Source organism: Mastigoproctus giganteus, chromosome 4, assembly GCF_048544385.1.
Source record: "Mastigoproctus giganteus isolate SK-2022 chromosome 4, ASM4854438v1, whole genome shotgun sequence".
NCBI classification, from domain to species: domain Eukaryota; kingdom Metazoa; phylum Arthropoda; class Arachnida; order Uropygi; family Thelyphonidae; genus Mastigoproctus; species Mastigoproctus giganteus.
In genome coordinates this window covers 223,346,707-223,367,689 of record NC_143578.1, presented here as the reverse complement: position 1 = coordinate 223,367,689, position 20,983 = coordinate 223,346,707, and the positions used below count along the sequence as shown (strand labels likewise).

Here is a 20,983-nt window from a genome sequence, read left to right as displayed (position 1 = left end):
AAAAATTTCAGCTGCTTTTCTCTTATGTTCCTCAGTAATGATCTTTGCATTCCTGCTCTTTGTAGTACCTCTACATTCGTGATGTGTTCAGTCCAGGATATTCTAAGCATCCGTCTATAAAACCATATTTCTGTCACCTCCAAATGCTTTGCCATTTCTCGGGAGATTGTCCAGCATTCACTACTGTACGTATGAACAAGTATAATATAACAGTTCAAAATTCTGTTTTTTGTTTTCATTGACAATTTCCTATCTTTTAGTATGTTGCCCAGTTTCTGAAACAACGGATTCAGAAACTGGGCAACTATGGCCAAGGTCATACCAATCCGTCTTTTGATTTCATTATCTGATCGTTCACCTTGTGTAACACAACTCCCTAGATAATTATATTTCTCTACTTGTCTTATGATGTTGTTCCCTATTTTCAGTATGCATTTGGGCACAATTTTCTTTTTGCTGAAAACTATGCACTCTGTTTTTTTTTTATGTTTATTGTTAAGCCTTTTCTTCTACTTTGTTCCACTACTTTGTCTAGAAGTTCCTGTAGTTCTTTTTCTGTCTTGGCAATGAGAGCGATGTCGTCTGCATATCTGATGTTGTTTACATTCTGTCTGGCAAATGCGAATCCTCCAATTCCATGTGTTCCTCTCATAATTTCCTCGCTGTACAGGTTGAATAGGTCGGGAGAGCAAACACAGCCCTGTCTTACACTCCTCAGAATTCTTATGTTCTCACCCATCTTCTCCAATTCTCAGGCTGGCTGTTTGTTCCCAGTATAAGTTCCTGAGCATTCTTATGTCTTTCCCGTCTATGTCTACACAATCTAGAATGTTGAAGAGTTCTTTATGTTTCACCCTTTTGAATGCCTTTGTAAGATTAATGAAACACATAAACAGGTCTCTTTGCTTTTCAATAGCTCTCTCCGACATTATCCTTATCATGAAGATAGCATTTCTTGTTTCCGTATTTTGCATAAATCCACATTGTTCTTCTCCTATCTCCAGCCTTATTTTATTCCTTATCCTCATCAATATTATTCTTAGAAGAATTTTAGTAATATTACTCATTAAGCTAATGATGCGATGTAGTTCACAATCAACAGCCCCTGGTTTCTTTGGCAGAGCTATGAATATGGATTTACTAAGATCCTCTGGTATCACTCCACACTCATATATCTCATTTAACACCTCAGCTATTATTGCAATACCAAAATCATCCAAAGCCCTTATCATTTCTGTCAATAAGGTCTGGCCGCCTTATTACTTTTCAATCGGGATACAGTTGCCCTGACTGCCGATTTCAGTATTTCCGGACCATTCAGGGTCCTATGGCTTGTTGGTTTTTCCACATGTTCATCCTGAAAGAGGTCTTCGACATATTCTGTCCATCTGTTCATAACTTTGCCTTTTTCCATGATTACTGTTCCATCCTTCGCTTTTATACAGCCCGATGCTGGACAGATCTTATGTCCCACCAACTCCTTAATCTTCCTGTACACTGTAGCTGGCTGTGAGCATTCATATTTTTCAATCTCTTGGCACTGCTCATTTAACCATGCTTCTTTTGTCTCTTTACATTATGTCTCTTAATTTCCTTGTCCATCTTCTGATATTCTTTGCTGTGTCTTGGAAAAATCTGTTGCCTTTGCCTTATCAAGCTCAGGATTTTGCTCGTCATCCACTGATTTTTACTTTTCCTTTCTTTCTTTCTTTGGAATGGTCTCACATGCGGTGTTGGTCAAGGCTTCCTTCAGTACATGACATTTGCTGTTTCCTTCATTTGCAAGTATCACATACTTGCCTCTCACTGCCTCAGCATATGCATTCCTAATGCCATCATCTTTCTGCAATAGATCAAATTGAAAACATTACGTTCTTGTGCTTTGTTTCAGTTTTTTCAGCTTAACTAGGAGTTTGGCTACTACTGGTACATGGTCACTTCTGCAATCCGCTCCTGGATATGTGTTTGCCTGAAGGATGGCATTCCTAAAGCATTTATTTATAGTGATATAATCTATTTGATTTCTTACATTGTCACCTGGACTTTTCCATGTCTAGGTGCACCTTGGATGTTCTTTAAACCAAGTGTTGGTAATCACTTGTTGATTTATCTTGCACCACTGTGCCCAGGTTTCGCCTCTTTCATTTTGATTTCCCAATCCATATCTTCCTATCACATCTCAATCTGGCTCACTTCCTATTTTTGCATTTAAGTCTCCCATTATGATTATAATTTCCTGAGATTTGCATTGTTTCCTCGCTGTTTCCAGCTGCTCATAAAACTTTTCTAGTTCCGCTTCACTACTCTCTGCTGTTGGAGCATACACCTGAATGATGGCCATATCAAAAGGTTTTCCTTTGATTTTGACCAGCAGTATTCTGTCCGATAAAGCCCACCAACCTAACATGCTCTCAGATGTTGCCCTATCCAACAAAACCCCAACTCCTCTTTCGTGTCCGTCTCACCCCAAATAAATCAATCTTTGTTGCCCTGTCTTGGAGACTTCGCTCTCTTTCCACCTGATCTCACATAACCCGAGTATGTTAATTTGTAATCGTTCCATTTCCTGTTTTAAATTATCCAGTTTGCCGCATTGGAAAAGAGTCCTCACATTCCAAGTAGCCAATTTCAAGGCACGTCTGTTTTTCTTTCTGTTTCTGCTGCTGCTAGTTCTGCTTACAGTTTCTTGTTGATGATCCGGCACCACCTGCAGTCCATAGTTATCCGTACCGAGCAAGGCATCTGCATCTGACGATACTGAGATTCCCTTCACACTGTTGTCTTCCTTTCTTAAATTGTGCATGACCATGACATTCTTGGCATTTTACAGCATTGCCATTGCCTTCTGCTGGATGAGTATACTGCTACCTGGGCAGAGTATACTGCTACCGGGTGCAGACAAGTTTCAATTGCATGCATAGAAAGATTACTATCTTTCTAAGCAGTTGAAACTTGTCTGAACCTCACAAATTTCACTGTGGCAGGGGGTTATTCAAAGATGAAAACCCATAGGTAATACAGACTTTTCATATCCAGCAATTTTGAGACCTGAACTTTGGAAGTGTCTGGATTTTGAGCAGTCATATAATTGTCATAAAAAAAAAAAAAAAAAATACTGAATTTCTCTACTGCAGCTTATTGAACATGGTACTGTCAGGTACAGCCTATTTTTTTTAAAGAGAAATGAAACATATGATACATGAAAATCTATAGCAAATATTGAACAGTAAAATAAATATAGTACAATAAAAATAAAATTATTTTCCTTCCAAAATATACCACACTTTGCATATTTTGAAGTGATAAAGTTAAATGTTTAATATAATCATTTCGGCAACCTTCCAAAGTTAAGAGTTGTGAACAAAATGATTTTCTCCACAATATATAAGGATCTGTGTATGCATTTTGAACCAACACTATTGTTGAGCTGAGTGCTTCTCAAACTTTCTGATTCTGCAATCCCCAAACCTGGTTAGAAAGTCTCAAGACTCAAACCCAACAATAATAACTGAAGCATAGAGGAACATTTCTCATCTGATGATTTTTTTACTTCAATGTTTTCCAAAAACCAGAAATATAAAATGAATATTTTAAATATTCATAAGAATGTCTTAAAATTTAATCTAATTTTGCGTTTTCTTTAATCAATACAGCAATATGTAATTAAATTAAATGTATATTTCTTGGTTCAACTGTGCAATAACAATCAGCAAACAGAATTTCATTTTTTGTTACAAGCTCTGTTTAATTTTTTTCGGAGGATGAATATTTTTCAAATACTTAAATATCTTGTAGCCCCATGACCTAAGCTTCATGGCTTCCTAGAGAACTGCAGCCCCCCAAGTCTTAGAAACACTGTTCTAGGCAACTTAATTTTCTTTTAGGCAGACTATAGCAAATACAAATAGATGAAACCTGGTATGACAATATTTCTTACAAACAACAGTCTAAAAGTTCTAAAAACATTTACTAAGCAGTAAATGTTTTCAATGAATTACCTCAGATTAATGTCTCACATAACAATCAAGAAACTCAAAAACTGAGTTATCTGTTGCTTATTACCAATGAGTCACTAGCATTCACAAATAGCAAGTGGCCACTTCCACAAACTAACAAATTTCTCAATGTCGCTGGAGAGCAGTAAAAATTTAAGCTTTGAGGTGAAATCTTGAAGCTGCACAATCAGTTCTAACATGCTGCTATGGCAAACAGCCACAGTTTAGCTATTGTCTTCTGCTGCAGTTATTTTCAGATCTGAACCTCCCCTCGATGCTGCAGGTTAGCTCCTGCAGCATAGACAGTAACTTCGTATAAAAATAGGCTGTTTATGGGAGTCAACGGTATTTCTATATTCCACTGTCAAGTCTATATACCTTAGTATCCTTGTTGATAGGGTATCATGACTTCATAGAACAGGATATCCCATGCTATCATTTGTGTAAATATGTCTTTACTGGTGGTGTCTGGGTAGCACACCTTGCCACAACAAATGAAGATCTCCCCTACCAGAGCTTAATGAAATGACTGGCCTCCCTCCTTTTCCTCTTGGCAAAGGATAGGTACCACGAAGCTCTTCCATGTGATATTAGCTTCCTGGTAGCCAAAAGGCCAGTCATACAATGCAAACAACGTACTCCAACCTAATTCATAATACCCATATATGACTGGCTTTGCTAAGTTAAGCATCAATGCAAGAGGGAGACTGCAGAGTTCGGGGAAGCCTCCAGAGTTGCAAAGACAATGACACGATACACAATTTTCTGGTCGTGTAATACACTATGAATTTTAAGTTCCTTTAGGCTTAATTGTGGTGTTCCTGTTGACTGAATACATGGAACGTGTTCTCTCCTTCTTGGTGTGATGGATTACTTTGTGGGTCCTTTCATCAATGTTCAGAGCAACTTGCTACACGCACACACATGAACGCACGCACATGCACACACAGTCAAGATGATACACAGTTCCAAGATCTGTAATGGGCAAAGTACATCAAAATTTTTCCTATAAATGTTACACCAAAGCATGAAACAAGTTTTAGGCATATTGTAAGATTTCAAAAACAAAATTTCTAAATTCTCCAACACGACAGGCTCCAAATAGTCTCTCTTTCTGAAGCTATGGATAAAATATTATCAAACAATACAGTTTAAAATATATTTAATGCAAAAGAAACTTATATTTGATAATATACAGCAATACCTCGCAGAGTGCGGTTTCAATCAGTTTCAATATGGGATTCGTTGTAGTGCGGTTTATAATCTGCTACTGCTGATTCGGTTTGCAATCTACGAATGTGATCGATAATGCGATCATATAGGGCTAACATTTTTCTAAAATTTTCTAGAATAATCTCCACAAATTTACATCACTCGCATAATTAACATTTTTCTAAAATTTTCTAGAATAATCTCCACAAATTTACATTACTCGCATAATTATTCTAGATCTTATACAATGTGTATACGTACCATATATAAGTATTGACATCACTTACTTCCAAAGGTAGTCTAAATTCTTAAGCATGGGTGAATCCATTTTGTGATTTTTTTCCCTCAGTGATCCCTTTATTATGAGTGAAAAAAGAAAGTGGGACGATAACAAGCAAAGCAACATAAATGGTTGAAATTAGAAGAGAAACTTGAAATCATGAAATGCCATGAAGAAGGCACTTCGTTTGCCAAACTCACATGAGACAAAGGAATAAAGGAATCATCTACAAGAAGAATCGTAAAAGAAAAGAATCAGTTCAACGAGTATGGAATAACTACCAACTCTTTTGCCTCAAAAACAATCGTAAAGAAAAGGAGCTCTCTAATGGTAAATATGGAACATCTGCTATCGATACGGATAGAAGATTGCTATCAGAAACAAATCCCATTAAGTCAAATGGAAATTCAAACGAAAGCTATGAGTCTTTTCAATTCACTTAGGGGATGTAATGGAAAAAAATTATGGAGAAGCGGCAACTGATGAAACATTTTTGGCAAGTCATGGTTGGTTCTTTCATTTTAAAAAACACTCGGGGATTCATAATGTCCGTATTGTAGGAAAAAGTGCAGACAAAGATGCTGCCAAAAAATTTCCTAAAGAATTTATAGAAATTATTGAAAAAGTTGGGTACAAAGATAACCAAATTTTTAATGTTGATGAAATGGGTTTGTTTTGGAAGAAAATGCCTTCTAGAACTTTTCTATCAGAAAAGGAAAAAAACTCAACCAGGTTACAAGGCATCAAAAGATTGTCTGACACTTTTGTTTGGTGGAAATGCATCTGGAGATTTTAAATTAAAAGCCATGCTTGTGTATCGTGCAAAAAACCCCTGAGCACTTAGCGGTAATTCAAAGAAGGCTCTCCCAGTTGTTTGGCATTCAAATAAAAAAGCTTGGGTAAAGAAAATATTGTTTGAAGACTGCTTTAAAACTTAGCTTTGTCCTGCAATCAAACGTTACTGCAAAGAAAACAACATGGATTTTAAAGCTTTGTTGTTATTGGATAAAGCACCAGGGCATCCAACCAGACTTTGTGACTTTAATGAAAATGTCAAAATTCATTTCCTTTCACCCAACATAACATATCTACCGTAACCAATGGATCAAGGTGTCATTGAAACGTTAAAAGCATATTATCTGAGAAGAACTTTTTCTCAAGCAATAAAGACTACAACTGGAGAAGCTGCGCCATCTTTAGCTGAATTCTGGAAAAATTACATCAGAAATGTTATCGAAAACATAAACGAAGAGTGGCTCGAGGTTAGCAAGAGTAACATAAGAGCAGTGTAAAAAAAAGTTTTGCCTCATTGCACAAATGATTCCTGCAGCTTTAAGTCTGAAATTCAGGATGTTTCCAAAGACGTTGTCAAAATTGGACACAATCTTGAATCTGAGTCTTCGGAAATGGCTAATGTTCGAGAGTGCATTGACGCATATTCTTAAACTCTCGATAATGATACTCTCCTTAACTTAGACCAAGGACAGGCATATGAGGAAGTAGAAAAAGTTCAGAGTGTAACGAAGGAGCTAGTAAAGTGTGAGAAAAAGAATTTCCCTTACAAGAACTTGAAAAAATGTTTAGGGCAGTGGAAACTGCTTCAGACTTAATTATGAATCACGATCGAGACGTAGAGCATAGCATTAATGCCCAATGAGTGTTAGAAAATTTGAGGCAAAGAAAAGAAGAAAAACAAAATGGTGCAACTTAGATTAGATAGATTTTTCTTTAATTAGTAAAATTTTCTAGCTTTCATTTATTCAAAATAAAATTGTCATTGTTTTCCTTTATCAAAATAAAGTTTATCAATTAATTTTGTTCTTATTCTATTTGATTTATTATTTTTCTAACTAATCATGCATAATTATTTCTACTATAAAAAAATCCTTATGATACCCACGTATCATTATTTTCACCATTGAAACTATTCCCCATTAATGCTAATTCAATCAGTGCGGTAGTTTTTTCCAACACATTTTACACTACCCCCTGTGTGAGTGTATTGCTGTACATCTTAAAACATTTTAATATTTTACTATAAAATGAAATTAAGAGTTTTTATCCATTTTTGATATTAATATAATCACAATTTGTTAAATAACCACAAACTAATGTTTATTGAAAAACTTTCATTAATCATTCTCTTACTTTGGAACACCTCCTATATACAAAGGACCTTCAAATATCCCAACTTCTTCTTCTTCGCTTAAATCAAATATTTCAGAATCTAAATTAACAGTGAAACGCATATGATGAATGTCATAATCTACCCATACTTGCTGCCATTCTCCAGAATTGAGTTGTCGGCGAGAAACTACTTTGACCACATGGGGTTTCCTATTTACAGTGAATTCAAATGACAACTCACGTTCTGAAAACACAAATAAATAAATAACATCATGTATTTGTTTAATTAATTAAGATAAGACAACTGAATAAATATACTTTAAATGAAATTTAGTATTAGCCATATGGTGGGAATAAGCGTCAGGCTTTAACTGCATAAACCAAAAAAAATTACCTATATGACTCCTTACTTATGCCGGTACCTATCTAGTTGACCTTTGAATTTCCCCAAGGTGGAAGCCTCAACTACCCACAGAGGCAACTTATTCCCATAATTAACAAAACTTACTGACTGAAAGAAACTTTCATTAGAAAACAGGCCTTGAGCATCAGGCTGCATCACTATATAATTTCTAGTAACTGACAAACTGGTTTAAGTTAAATTTTATTAAAATAAGTATATAGATATATACATAAAATACTAAAACAGATATAAAAATAAAAGTGTAAAGCATTAAAATAAGAGCGTTAAAAAAATATATACATATAAATAAAATAGAAGCTTTTGGGATGAGGTGTCCCTTCATCAGCTGCTCAGTATATATACATATATATACTCAGTGTATATATACAGGGGATTCACTACCAGTGCGACAAACTTGCAGGAGGTGTAGGGGCACAAAGACGAATCGGAATCACATAGCATAGCAGGGTCTGAAATGCCTTTGTCACGCGGTAGAGGACGTTGAACGGGAGGTCACGTGAACAGTGATCCCGATGGAAGTCAGCATTTGCGAACCGTTTCTGTTGAAGAAACCAAGTAGCGAAAGTCCTCCGGAGTGGATAATCCGCAGGCTCCAATGATTGGACGCATTGCAGATGGTATGAAATCATTTGGTTTGTTGACAGTATCCTCCATACAGTGGATTGGGAAATACCCAATTGTTGGCCTATTGCTCGAGTACTCGTACTCGGATTGCCTTCTGCAAGACGTAGGACATTCTCCTCATTGTCTGGAGTCCTCGTTGTTCGCTCTCGATTCATGGTACCTCTCGTGAAACAACCAGTCTCACGTTACCTTCTGTGTACACGTGCGAAAATCGTATGATGAGGAGAGCACGCCTCTGCGGGAAACGTTCCCGTTACAGTTCACAGCTCCATACGCGAGGTGCATGTCGGCCAGTTCAACGTTTGAATTCTCGTCCATCCTACTACCTCGGGACCCGGTTCACAAATGCTGACTTCCAGCAGGATCGCTGTTCACGTGACCTCCCGTTCAACGTCCTCTACCGCATGACGAAGGCATTTCGGACCCTGCAATGCTATGTGATTCCAATTCGTCTTTGTGCCCCCTACACCTCCTGCAAGTTTGTCGCACTGGTAGTGAATCACCCTATATGTGTATATGTAGGGAAAAACAACAGAAGACAACTAGGCATAACTATTACAGCTGACTATTTGGAGTGCCTCAAGCCATGAATGCTGGTGGTAATCATGTGAATAGTCGATGGTTTCAATGTCGTGTCAGGAATCAAGTTTATGCTGCTTGACCAGATAATGTTCAACAACAGGAGAGCATTCAAAGTTGCCAGGATGTTAAAAGGTCATCATGTTTCAGAGCACGAGGTGGCTCTCCCCACTAACTTTGAACACTGTCCTGAAATTCCTAAAACAGGCTGTCTGGGTGGTAGAATAAGAAACAGTAATCCTCTCTATTTGGGAGGATTACCATTGCTTATTTGAAAACATAAGGCTAAGCAACTCACTTCGAAGGATTTCACAATATGATATTGCTAAAGTAGAATTATGCCATTTTGCAAAACATGCTGCTTCTTTTAGTTTACTGCTGTAATATTTTACTGCATTTAGGCACCTATAAGGCTTGAGTGCAGTAAATTCGATGGTGACAATAAATTCTCACGTTAGTAAATTCTTGCAGTCAGAAGCTATAAAGCCTGCGAATTGCATTATATTTACAAGATATTAAATAAATTGAGCAAAAACAAAATTTATCTACTGAATTCTTTACTCAACTTTTTATATTTTAGAGGATTACTTATAATCCTCTAAAATATAATCTACCAGGTGGCTGTCTGAGATGTGTCTGTTCTCTGTGACACCCAACTGGTTTAGATATTAAAAAAAAAAAAAAAAAAAACCTTTGAAATCTGAAATGCATTTAGAGCTATATGCTAGGATCACCTATTAAAAAAACAGTCTACAATATTGGTTGACATGCTTAGAAGGCATGCATTAATGGCTTACTTTCAAAATATCAATGAAATCTTTGGACATTACCATAATTTTATTTACCTTTTTCAATCGGTAAGCAAAAGTTCAGAAAAACACTGGTGTTTATTTTAAACAACAAAAAATAATCCTTAAGAAATGAAAATAAGTGTTGATTCTCACTCACACACTTCTGTATGTTTCTTTTCTTCCAAGCAAAGAAACATTTCTGAAAATCCTCTTCTTTAAGCCCTTTTAACACTTTGGTCATTTTTTCTGAATGTCTTCAAATGAACTAAAAATGGCTTCCCTTAAGTAATTAGAGAGAGAAAACGGACACAAGGGGCTAGGTCTGGTGAGTAGGGTGAATTTTCACACACACACACACACACACACACACACACACACACACACACACACACACACACACACACACACACACACACACACACACACACACACACACACACACAGAGAGAGAGAGAGAGAGAGAGAGAGAGAGAGATGTTGTTGTTTGTTGTTTGGTTTTTTTTTAGGAGCATTAGCAACTAAGGCCATATTGCTCCAGGATATGCGGCGGTCATTCCTTAACCTTTCCGCATCCTCCGTATTTGGTGGTGACGGGCTCGAACCCCGGTCTAATCAAGAAGCGTGTGCTACGCACTGCTGCTCCTTCCCACCTGGCTACGGAGGCGCCGAGAGAGAGAGAGAGAGAGAGAGAGAGAGAGAGAGGGAGGGAGGGATTTTGTTTGGCAAACAGAGAGAGAGAACATTGTCTTGATGGAGCATTCAATTGCCCTTCAGCGATTCTGGTCACTTCCTTCGAATTTCTCAATGTATTACATTTGATTAGAAGTTACATTTGGTGGGATGTATTCAGCAATTAAGTATGATTTTCATTTTGGATACCGACATTCTTACTATTTTAGTTTGGGGGAGCATTTTGTTTTCCACAGCATTCACTGTCTTTTTTGCTTCTTGGTCATACTGTAACAGCCAACTTTCACTGGAAGTAATTACATTACTTAGGAAGTCTGAATCCTCATCAATTATTTTAAAATCATCTTCACAAACTTGGAGCCTTCTCATTCTTTGATCTTAGTTAAAAATTTCTGGTACTACACATACTTTACTCATGCCTAAAATTTCAGTTAAAATTTGTCTGTCTCTGAACATAATCAGTTAGCCTTAGAATTAGTAAAGGCATGATATACAAGAAAGCAAGCTTATACTGCATCAGCCGAAAAAAAAAAAAAAAAAAAAAAAAAAAGACTCCTTCCGATTTCACCAATCAATCTGCTCCAAATGTTTATTTAGTTCTGCTTTGACAAATTTCTGCACATCTATTCTACAACTGTCTTATCTCAATTTGAATTTATGTCCCCTCGGATGATTAATCTGGGCAAGAGGAAGAATCCCATCAGCATTGAGCATGCTAAAACCATTCAAGGTCCTATATACCTCAATCAGATCACCTCACAGGTGCCTAGTTTCCAGACACTGTAATTTTCAGAACTTAAGCTTTTCCTTGTAAAAGCAAACCAAATAATTTTGTTACCCTTCTCTGCACTTGTTTCAGCAGCTCCACATCCTTCCTAAAATGAGACCTCCAGACCTGTATACAGTATTCAAGATGTGCCCTGACCTTTGCTTTCTACAAGGGGATAATCACCTCCTTAGCCCTGCTAGAAAAATTCCTGTATATCATTAACAAGACACCATGAGCTACTCTTGCAGACCGTCTGCACTGCTCAGAAAACTTGATATCTGGCTGCACAATTACCCCCAGGTCCTTTTCACTCTCTACCACTGCCAGTGTAGTACCACACAGCTGACACGTTACTCTGGGGTTACTGCTTCCCATATGCAGTACTTTACATTTGTCAATGTTAAACTTCAGTTGCCACCGCTAAACTCATCTGTTCAACTTTTCTAGATCCTGTTGCATTAGCGTACAGTCAATAGCGTCATTAACACCTGACAACCTTCATAATCATCTACAAAATTAGACATTAAGCCGGATATACGTCCATCAATATCATTAATAAATACAGAAAACAACAATGTACCCAACATCGAACCCTGGGGAACTCCTCTAATGTCATTAGTCCATGAAGAGCAGTGTCCATTGATTACAACTCTCTGTCTTCTCCCACTCAACCATCCCTTTATCCAAAACAGCAATTTACCTTAATGCCATGCTACTCCAATTTGTACAGTAGTCTTCCATGTGCAACAGTATCAAAAGCTTACATAAAATCCAAGTATATGATATCAAAATTATTTTTTGCATCCAGTTCCTTTGTGACCACATCAGAGTATCCAATCAACTTGGTCAGACAAGACTTCCCCTTAACAAACCCATGCTGTGTCTGAGCTATAACTGATGTCTTGTCTAGATGATCCTGTAATGCTTCTTTAACCAGTGCCTCCATTAATTTCACTGAAACAGAAGTTAAACTAACAGGTCTGTAATTACCTGTTTCCCTTTGATCCTCCTTTGTGGATTGGGGTCACATTTGCACATCTCCAGTCCAAGGGTGCTTCCCCTGAGTTCAAGGAAGCTCTCATAATTATGGCTAAGGGTTTGCTTACTTCATTTGCTGCCTCCTATAATATGACTGGATAGATCCCATCACCCCAGGTGCCTTTCATATGTTTATTTTCAACAATTTATCCTCCACTTTACTCTCAGTTATTACAAGATTATCTAGCTTTTTGCCAGAGTTTAATACACCTCTGGCATTCCTCTACCTGAATAACTCCTCGTGTGTTAATGTAGATGCAAAATATTCATTTAGTTTGTTAGCCACCTGAGCAGGATCATCAACAGTTGAACCATCGATATCAAGTGGACCAATCTGATTCATCCCCTTCCTTCTAGAATTTACATAAGTAAAGAATTCTTTGCTGTTTTTCTTTGCATCCATTGTGAAATATTTCTCGTAATCTGCCTTTGCCTACCTAAGGTGAAGGCAGATTACGAGAAATCTTTCGTGACTTGATTGCAGACCATTTATATCTACCATAGGCTTCTGTGTAACCTGATAATTTATATATATCCCATGCATATTTCTTCTCTACCTCGTGTCTCATTAGTCCATTTTACATCCATTTAGGCCTAAACCATGAACAGTATTTCTTAGTTAATATGAAAAGCCTAGTAGCGTCCAAGATTAATTCCTTGAATGTTTCCCATTTAGAATTTGCTGTTGGTAACATCATCAGTTGGTCCAACTATATAAAATTTAAAAACTGTATCAGACCACCACAGTCACCTTTATGAAAGCAAAAACCTTTCCCTTTACCCCTGATGGCAGTTACCTCTTTGAGTAAATCCCACATCAGCACACTGTGATCAGTGCCACCTAACAGTTCCTTTATCTGCAGATTCTTAATGCATAACGATAATCAGATATCATTAATCTTGATCTGATTAATGATAATCAGATCAAGAGTATTACTCCTTCTGGAGTAATACTCTTGATCTGATGATCTTGCCTCTTGAATATGCTGCTCCAGAAAACAATTATCCAATAAATCCACAAAAACCGTGTGTGTGTGTGTGTGTGTGTGTGTGTGTGTGTGACCAACCCACAAGTTCCAGTCAGTATCTGGGAAGTAATAATCCTCCATTATAAGACAATGTGATTTACTGCCCACTCTATTTCTCATTACACTCATCAGAGTCATTAGGCCTATAACACACTCCTACTCTCAATTTTGCTTTCCCAGTGCTTATGTCACACCAAACTGACTCAATATTGTCCACCCATGTCAACAGGATGCACTTCCTTAGATTTTATGTGTTTCTTAACTAATAGCATAACCCCTCCTCCCTTCCTATCATTTCTGTAGACATTGTACTCCTCATATTCCAAACCTGCATTCCTTTTATCTGTGTGACACCACATCTCCAATATCCCAATAATATCCGCATTTGATGTTTTGATCAGCACCTCAAATGCATCAAATTTATTTACTAAACTCCTAGCATTGGTATACATGCACCTGTTCCTATTCTTAGCTACCCTAACACAACCCATGTATTTACTTGTTCTGCAATGACTCCCAGCAGTCTTTGAAATCTCCAGTATCTTGTTTTCCAGGCTGCTGCTCATTCCAATAGAAGCAGTGCAAGAATCCCTTTCACCTCTGCCAACAACTTCTGTTAATCTATTAGTCCGTTTATTCCCCCCCCACAAGCTAGCAGTTTTCCCATCCATCTAACACTGCCTCAATAGCATCACCAAATATTCTTGCACCCTTTCTACTCAAGTGTATCCTATCCATGTAGAAGCAGTCTCTCCTATTAACAAGCACAGACCATGCTGGGAAAAATTCTACCGCTTAGGCATTGCACAATCTCTCAGGGATAAGTGATTGACAAGGCTCTCATCATATATTCCCTGCTACCATGATTGGGCAGAATTGAAGACACTTTCAAATTCAATCCTAACTTGTGCTTTTTTTCAACATTTACCTGTACTTGTTAAGTAATTCTGCCATCTTCCTATTCTTAATATCATTAGTGCCAACGTGTACAACAATATCATCTTTTGTGCCCTTAAAATCTGCTCTTCAATGTCATCAACTTTCGCCCCTGGTAGACATACCTTGGCCCTGTTCCACCTATCCTTTTTGCACAATATATTTTCCATTTCCCTGACAATGAGTCATCTACAACAACTAGTTCCTGTGGGACCAGCACATTCTTTCTTGGGGATTGCTGCTGTGTTGCCTGATGTTCAAGTACAAGCTCTGGCATTGATGTGGGCAGCGAGAGCTTGATGGGCCCCTCAATTTAAATCCTTCAAGGGCATCTACCCTGTTATTCAAGCTCTCATAAAGGCCCATAACAATGCTGAGTTGGCACCTCATTTCTTCACGCTCCTTACATCAAGCACAAACAAAGACATTCCCCTTGGCAATATCATCTCCAACTTCTGATAGCTCCATAAACATCAAACAAGCAGTACATTTCAAAAGGCTGTGATTCTGAGCACAACCTCCCTCTTCAGTTCTCCCCTAAGCCACAGCACTCCCACTACCTTGAGCCTTTTGCTTTGCTGCTCGGGTCTGAGGCATCATTTCAATTCAATTTCAATACTATTAAAATTAAAACACTAAACTTATATTGCAATGCAGTAATAACACTATATATATATATATTTCAGTATCTAGTTTTATCTCCTACCGAGTTACATTATATTAATTTTGCATCTCCTATCAAGTTTAAGCTATATGTATTAAGTTTATAAAATCTAAATGGTTATATGTTTGAGTTAAAACGTTACTTTTTTAAAATCTAAGTAGTTATAATAGATAATAAGTTTAACTTTCTCTTGCCACCCTTGTGGTTTGACTCTTGCACTAGCTATCTATGTCAAATCACCGATTCTGAAAACTCTATGAATATTAATGTTGTACTTGACGATCTACGTGTCAAGTTAAATTATCAAAACATGTAAATAGTGCTATACTTGTAGTTAATAATCCTCTGCTGATACTGATTGCACTGCTACAAATTATGTAGAAACTTCCATTATCTGGTATATTGATAAGAAAAGAATGGTGGCAGATTCGAATGCTACTGTTGATACAATGCTGCAGTAGTCGACTGGTTTTCTATGCAATTACAAGGTCAAGTAAAGAATAAATACACCAAATTAATCAGAAAATCACAATAAAATAGTATACTATTAAATTTAAATCAAAAGTTATATAAAAACAATTTCAAATCAATAAAAAAAAAAATAAAATCCACTTGGCAGCTTTGAAAACATCTGGCTACAACTTGCCTTGTCAGCAGACTCAAGTTCTGAAGCAACTATTCTAATGCTTAATCGACAACACTTTTAAATAATGTCCTAACCCAGTCCACATTTTCATCAGTTTTCACGGATACCAGATGGTTGCTCATCATCTTCCACATTCTCTCTTCCTTCTAAAATTCTTTTATGCCATTCAAACATATGAGCTCTTGAAAACCATATAACAATCTTTCCCATAAAATTGATGTAACAACTCTTAACTCTCATTTGGTGTTTTCTTTAGTTTTGTTTAAATTTGGGGTTGAGTCTTTGTTCAGTTCTTTTGTCTGGTAATTTTTCTAGCAAACTACAAAAACACAAGTTAACAAAAACCTGTCTCACTGCAAATCAAATGAGCATGTTGGAATGAAACTTGGCAGACCAGTAGGAAAAGTTTCAAGGTCAACTGCTGTATCAGAGCTAATGCTAAATTTAAAAAAAAAAAAAAAAAGTCAGAAGAATCCTGTCAGTTTTTAACTCGAACCAGGGTCAATTCAAATGTGTGTGTGTGCACGCATATTACCACACTCCTGCAAAATGTCTTCATTCTTTGTATGTTATCTTTCATTTCTGCACATAAGTGGATCTGCCTTCTGAGCAAATCAATGAAAGAACAAATTTCACTGCCTCCTTTCCCACACTTCACACTTTCCACTGCACAACAGAACAAAAATATTTCCAAGCACTGCTAACATCAAATGCACTGTTACATCCATTAAGGATCTCCATTTGTTACTCTTCTTTTTTCATTGTCAACATGAAAATTAAATACACTTCCATATACTGTAAACCTTCATTTTAATGAACCACAGTTTAAAAGACCTTAGAAATAATTGACAGCATTCAGTGAACCAGGATTTTCATCTGTACTGGGTCTGGTGACATAACTGTCTGTCTGACAGTTATGTTATTTACTTCATTGTGACAGCAGTTTTGTCACAACAAAGTAAATGTAACAGCCAGCTAATGAGAAGGCTTTGCTCCAATGGTAAAGGCAGTAAAATATGGTATTAGAACATTTAATGTTTTTTATTCATAGTACAGAAGATTCTAGCAACTTTGCTGATTATATGTATTTATTTTGAGTTTAATGGGCATTTGACTTTAGCAGATGGGTTTTATCTCCATATAGTCCATTAAAGCAGTCTTTCCAGTGATTATAAGTGTAGTATAGCATGTTGAGCAAAGACGTATTTTAAAATAAAAACTACAAAAATTTAAACGAATCCAACACTCATATAGAAGAATAACATGCGAGTATAAATTTAAATTTGTAACTCCAATAAATTACATGCTTCCATTAGTTTTCAATGTAATGTTATTGATATGTAAAGCAAACATGTCATTAAACCTACACTGCTAACAAAAATCACCACTTGTAACAAAAGAAACCAATTTATTTATTTCTTTCTTATAGTTCAGCTCAGTTCTAAAAATGTTTTTATACATGACAATAAACAAAAAAGTTCCTGTCAGTTCCACTGACTTCTACACTAGTAATGATTCAACCAGACAATAGAAATTCGTAACTGACCTAACCCATTGGGTTAGGTTGGTTACAGATTTGTAACAACAACATATTTTCTCCTGTCTGAGTCAGATATAAGGCAGGCAGAAAAGAACTCCCATGCTTACAACCTAGGGAAAAGAATTTTCAAGAAATCAGGTTTCCCTCAATAAATCACACTGGGGGGGGGAGGAGGGTGCTTCTCTCTTCCTCTCTACAATTCTTTTAGAAGAGTACAAAGTGGATAAAGGTTGTTTCTTTCACCTTCCTCAATTCTCCTGTCTCTGCTGTAAAATGAGAATGTTCTTGTAACTAAATACTACAGTGGAACACATTAAACTAAGAGCTCAATACTTACCACTCATTAATAAAACCCTGAAATACCCATGTTCAGCATGAACACCTGCCTGGTGAATTAGTACAGCTCGAGTGTTTGATGTGCGAAAGCTAAATGCCAAGTCTCCACTCCTCCAACCTGGAACTTCTAAATAGGAGTATGGTGTTCTGAAGGTGATCACATACTGTTGAGTATCTGATATAAAACATTAACATTTCAAAATTTAAAATTATACTTAAAAACAAAATTTATTACTATATCAAAATGAATAACAATTAATTTTTTAAATTATAAATTAAATCAGTTACAGTTACAGTATTAAAGTTTTATATATAATATAATATATTATTATATAAGAATGTTATGTAATAAGAAATCTAAATAAAATCTTAGATTTCTTATAAGCCTAAGGCACTTTGCGTGGAGTCCAAGGCACCCCCAAGGGGTTTTGGGGGGGGGGATGAGAAAAATTATTAGAAGCAAAGTTCAAAACCCAAATAAACAGTGTCAAAATTATTCCCTCAGTCCAGCTCTTGAGGGACCCTGTAAAACTACTAACTAGATTAGTTAAACATGATTTTCCCTTTACAAAACCATGCTAAGTACCCTTCAGAATTCCAATTCTATCTAAATGATCCTGAATTCCATTTCTATCTAAATGATCCTGAATTCCACCCTTGATCATTGTTTCAATGATTTTCCCTCCTACTGAAGTTAGACTGACCAGCTGATAATTTCCCACTTCACTCTTAGACCCGCTCTTACGTAATGGAGATACATTGGCACTTTTCCAATCCAACGGAATCACTCTTGAGTCCAGTGATGCTCCCATAATTAGCCTCAATGGTTCAATGCACTCACTTGCTGCCTCCCTTAAGATTATAGTACGCCATCAACCCCAGAAGCCTTATTAGCCTGTAGGCTTGAATGTTTTTCATTAAATAAAGTTAATTACAAATAGTGGCAACTCAGTTATACTTCATAACTGGGTTGTCACTATTGAAAAAACAGGACACCTGCCCACCCACCAATGAGTAAGCCAACAAGCTTTAAAATGGTGCTATCTTTTTTTTTTTTTTTTTTTTAATGTAAACCCCAAACACGAGAGGTATTAGAACCGATAGTACTTAGTACCGTGCTTGGGTTGGAGATTGAGAAGACGAAAGAAGATATTTGTTGACATTGGACTTGAACTTCTGTAGACTGTAATTTTCAGGAAATACGTATGAAGGAAAGTTGTTCCAGAAAACGGCAGTTGAATGAATAAACGAGGAAGATGAAAGGTTGGTTCTGTGAGTTTGAAGTTGGACAGTAAATGGATGTTGGCTGGTGACGGCAAGTGTCTGGACTGTTTTGAAAGAGAGAATGGGAATTATAGAAGCTAATTCAGAAGAACAGTGCCCATGGAAGTATCTGTAGAAGAGGCATGCAGCAGAAACAGTACGTCTAAGAGAGAGCGAGTGAAGAGACTCTGTTAGAGATAAATCATTAATTAACCTAACTGCCCTCTTCTGAATGGAATCAAGAAGCCTGAGCGAGGTTTTGGGGGAACCACCCCAGATGTGGAAACAATATTCCATGGCTGGGTGTATTTGCAATTTTTACAGAGCGAGCAGCTGTTTGGAAGAAAATTAACACTTCAAGTAACACCGAGAGCAAAAGAGAAAAACAAGTTTTTTAGATGCAGAGGAAGCAATATTTGTAATGTGCTTGTGCCAAGAGAGAGAGAGATTAGAAGTCAGGGTAATCCCCAAAAGAGATATATAATTTTGCCTAGAAATCGGAGTGTCACTAAAGATAAGCATAGGAGCAGAAGAATTCTTTTTGCGAGATATAAGATAAGACTGAGTTTTAGAAGGGTTGAAATCAACTAAGTTGTCTTTGCCCCACTGGAGAATTACCTGAAGATCGGCATTTAAGGAATTGGTAGCAGATTTTTGAGAAGTTGAAGCTGATTGAGCAGGACAAGGTTTCTCAAAATGGAAAGTGGAATGCAATGTGCTATCATCGGCAAAACTATGGATAGGATTTCTAGTCAATGGAAGAGGGTCATTAATATACAAGAGGAAAAGAGTGGGGGAAAGAACTGAACCTTGGGGGACACCAGCATTACTGGAGAAGTTAGAAGACAGAGAGCCATCTACCATCACCCTCAGTGAGTGATCAGAGAGAAAACTGGATAACCAATTACTAAAAACAGTTGGCAAACCATAAGATGGAAGCTTGTTTAGAAGGCTTTTATGCCAAACACGATCAAAAGCTTTTGAGATGTCAAGAGTAACTACTTGTGTTTCACTGAACCTTTCCATTGAATTAGAAGGGTAACATAATCCAGAATATCACCAGTGGATCGACACTGATGGAATCCATACTGGTGATCGTTGATCTGATGGAAGGTTTCTAGGTAATTTAAGAGTTGGCGGTTAATTGATTTCTCCATTACTCTAGAAAGAGCAGAAGTAATTGCAATGGGACGATAATTGGATGGGAGGGATTTGTCACCCTTTTTAGGAACTGGCTGGATATGAGCAAATTTCCAAGTAGAAGGAAAAACACCTTTGGAATAAGAAAGTGAAAAAAGGCGGCAAATAAAAGGAGTAAGTTCAGGAGCACAGGTTTTGAGAACAAGTGGAGAAACACCACCTGGAGCTTCCTTAGCATCAAGATTCATCAAAATCCTTTTGACATCCTTTTGATGGAAGACCACAGGAGGCATTGAATGGAGCGTGTTTTACCAAGATCATTAATACATCAGTTGGAAGAAAAATGAGATGCTAGCAGCTCAGCTTTATCCTTGGCTGAAGTGACAAAAGAACCATCTGGTTTGGACAGAGGTGGGAGCACAGATGGGCAAAAGTTGCGGGAAAATAGCTCTGGGCTATTTTCCCGCAACTTTTACCCATCTGTGCTCCCACAAGAGACCAGAATGCTCGGCTGTTTGTTTATTTGTTTGTTATTTGGTTTTTAGGAGCTTTAGCAACTAGAACCATATTGCTCCGGGGATATGCAGTGGTCATTCCCTGACCTTTCCGCATCCTCCATATTTGGTGGTCACGGGCTCGAACCCCAGTTTAATCAAGAAACGTGTGCTACGCACTGCTGCTCCTGCCCACCTGGCTACGGAGGCGGCAATGCTCGGCTACCATTAGGGCAAGAAGCAAGTTTTCTACTCTTAGCCTGTTCAAACTCTAGTTTGGACTGATTAATAACTGCTTTACAATTGTTGCGAGCTTTGGTGTAGGCAGAAAATGAAACTGGAGAATTAGAAACAAGCCAATTACGATATGCAACATTCTTCTCTTGAACAGCCTTAGCACATTTATT

At 37.2% G+C, this 20,983-nt stretch overlaps 1 protein-coding gene across 1 annotated transcript in view; it reads right to left on the bottom strand.

Moving 5' to 3' along the window:
- Positions 1-20,983, bottom strand: part of axo (axotactin) — a 564,741-nt gene that overhangs the window by 292,144 nt on the left and 251,614 nt on the right. The window contains exons 16-17 of the mRNA XM_090371184.1: positions 17,681-17,854; positions 7,636-7,858 (exon numbers count right to left, since the gene is read on the bottom strand). Coding sequence (XP_090227310.1) covers positions 7,636-7,858; positions 17,681-17,854 — 397 coding nt within the window. The remainder of the gene's footprint in view (positions 1-7,635; positions 7,859-17,680; positions 17,855-20,983) is intronic.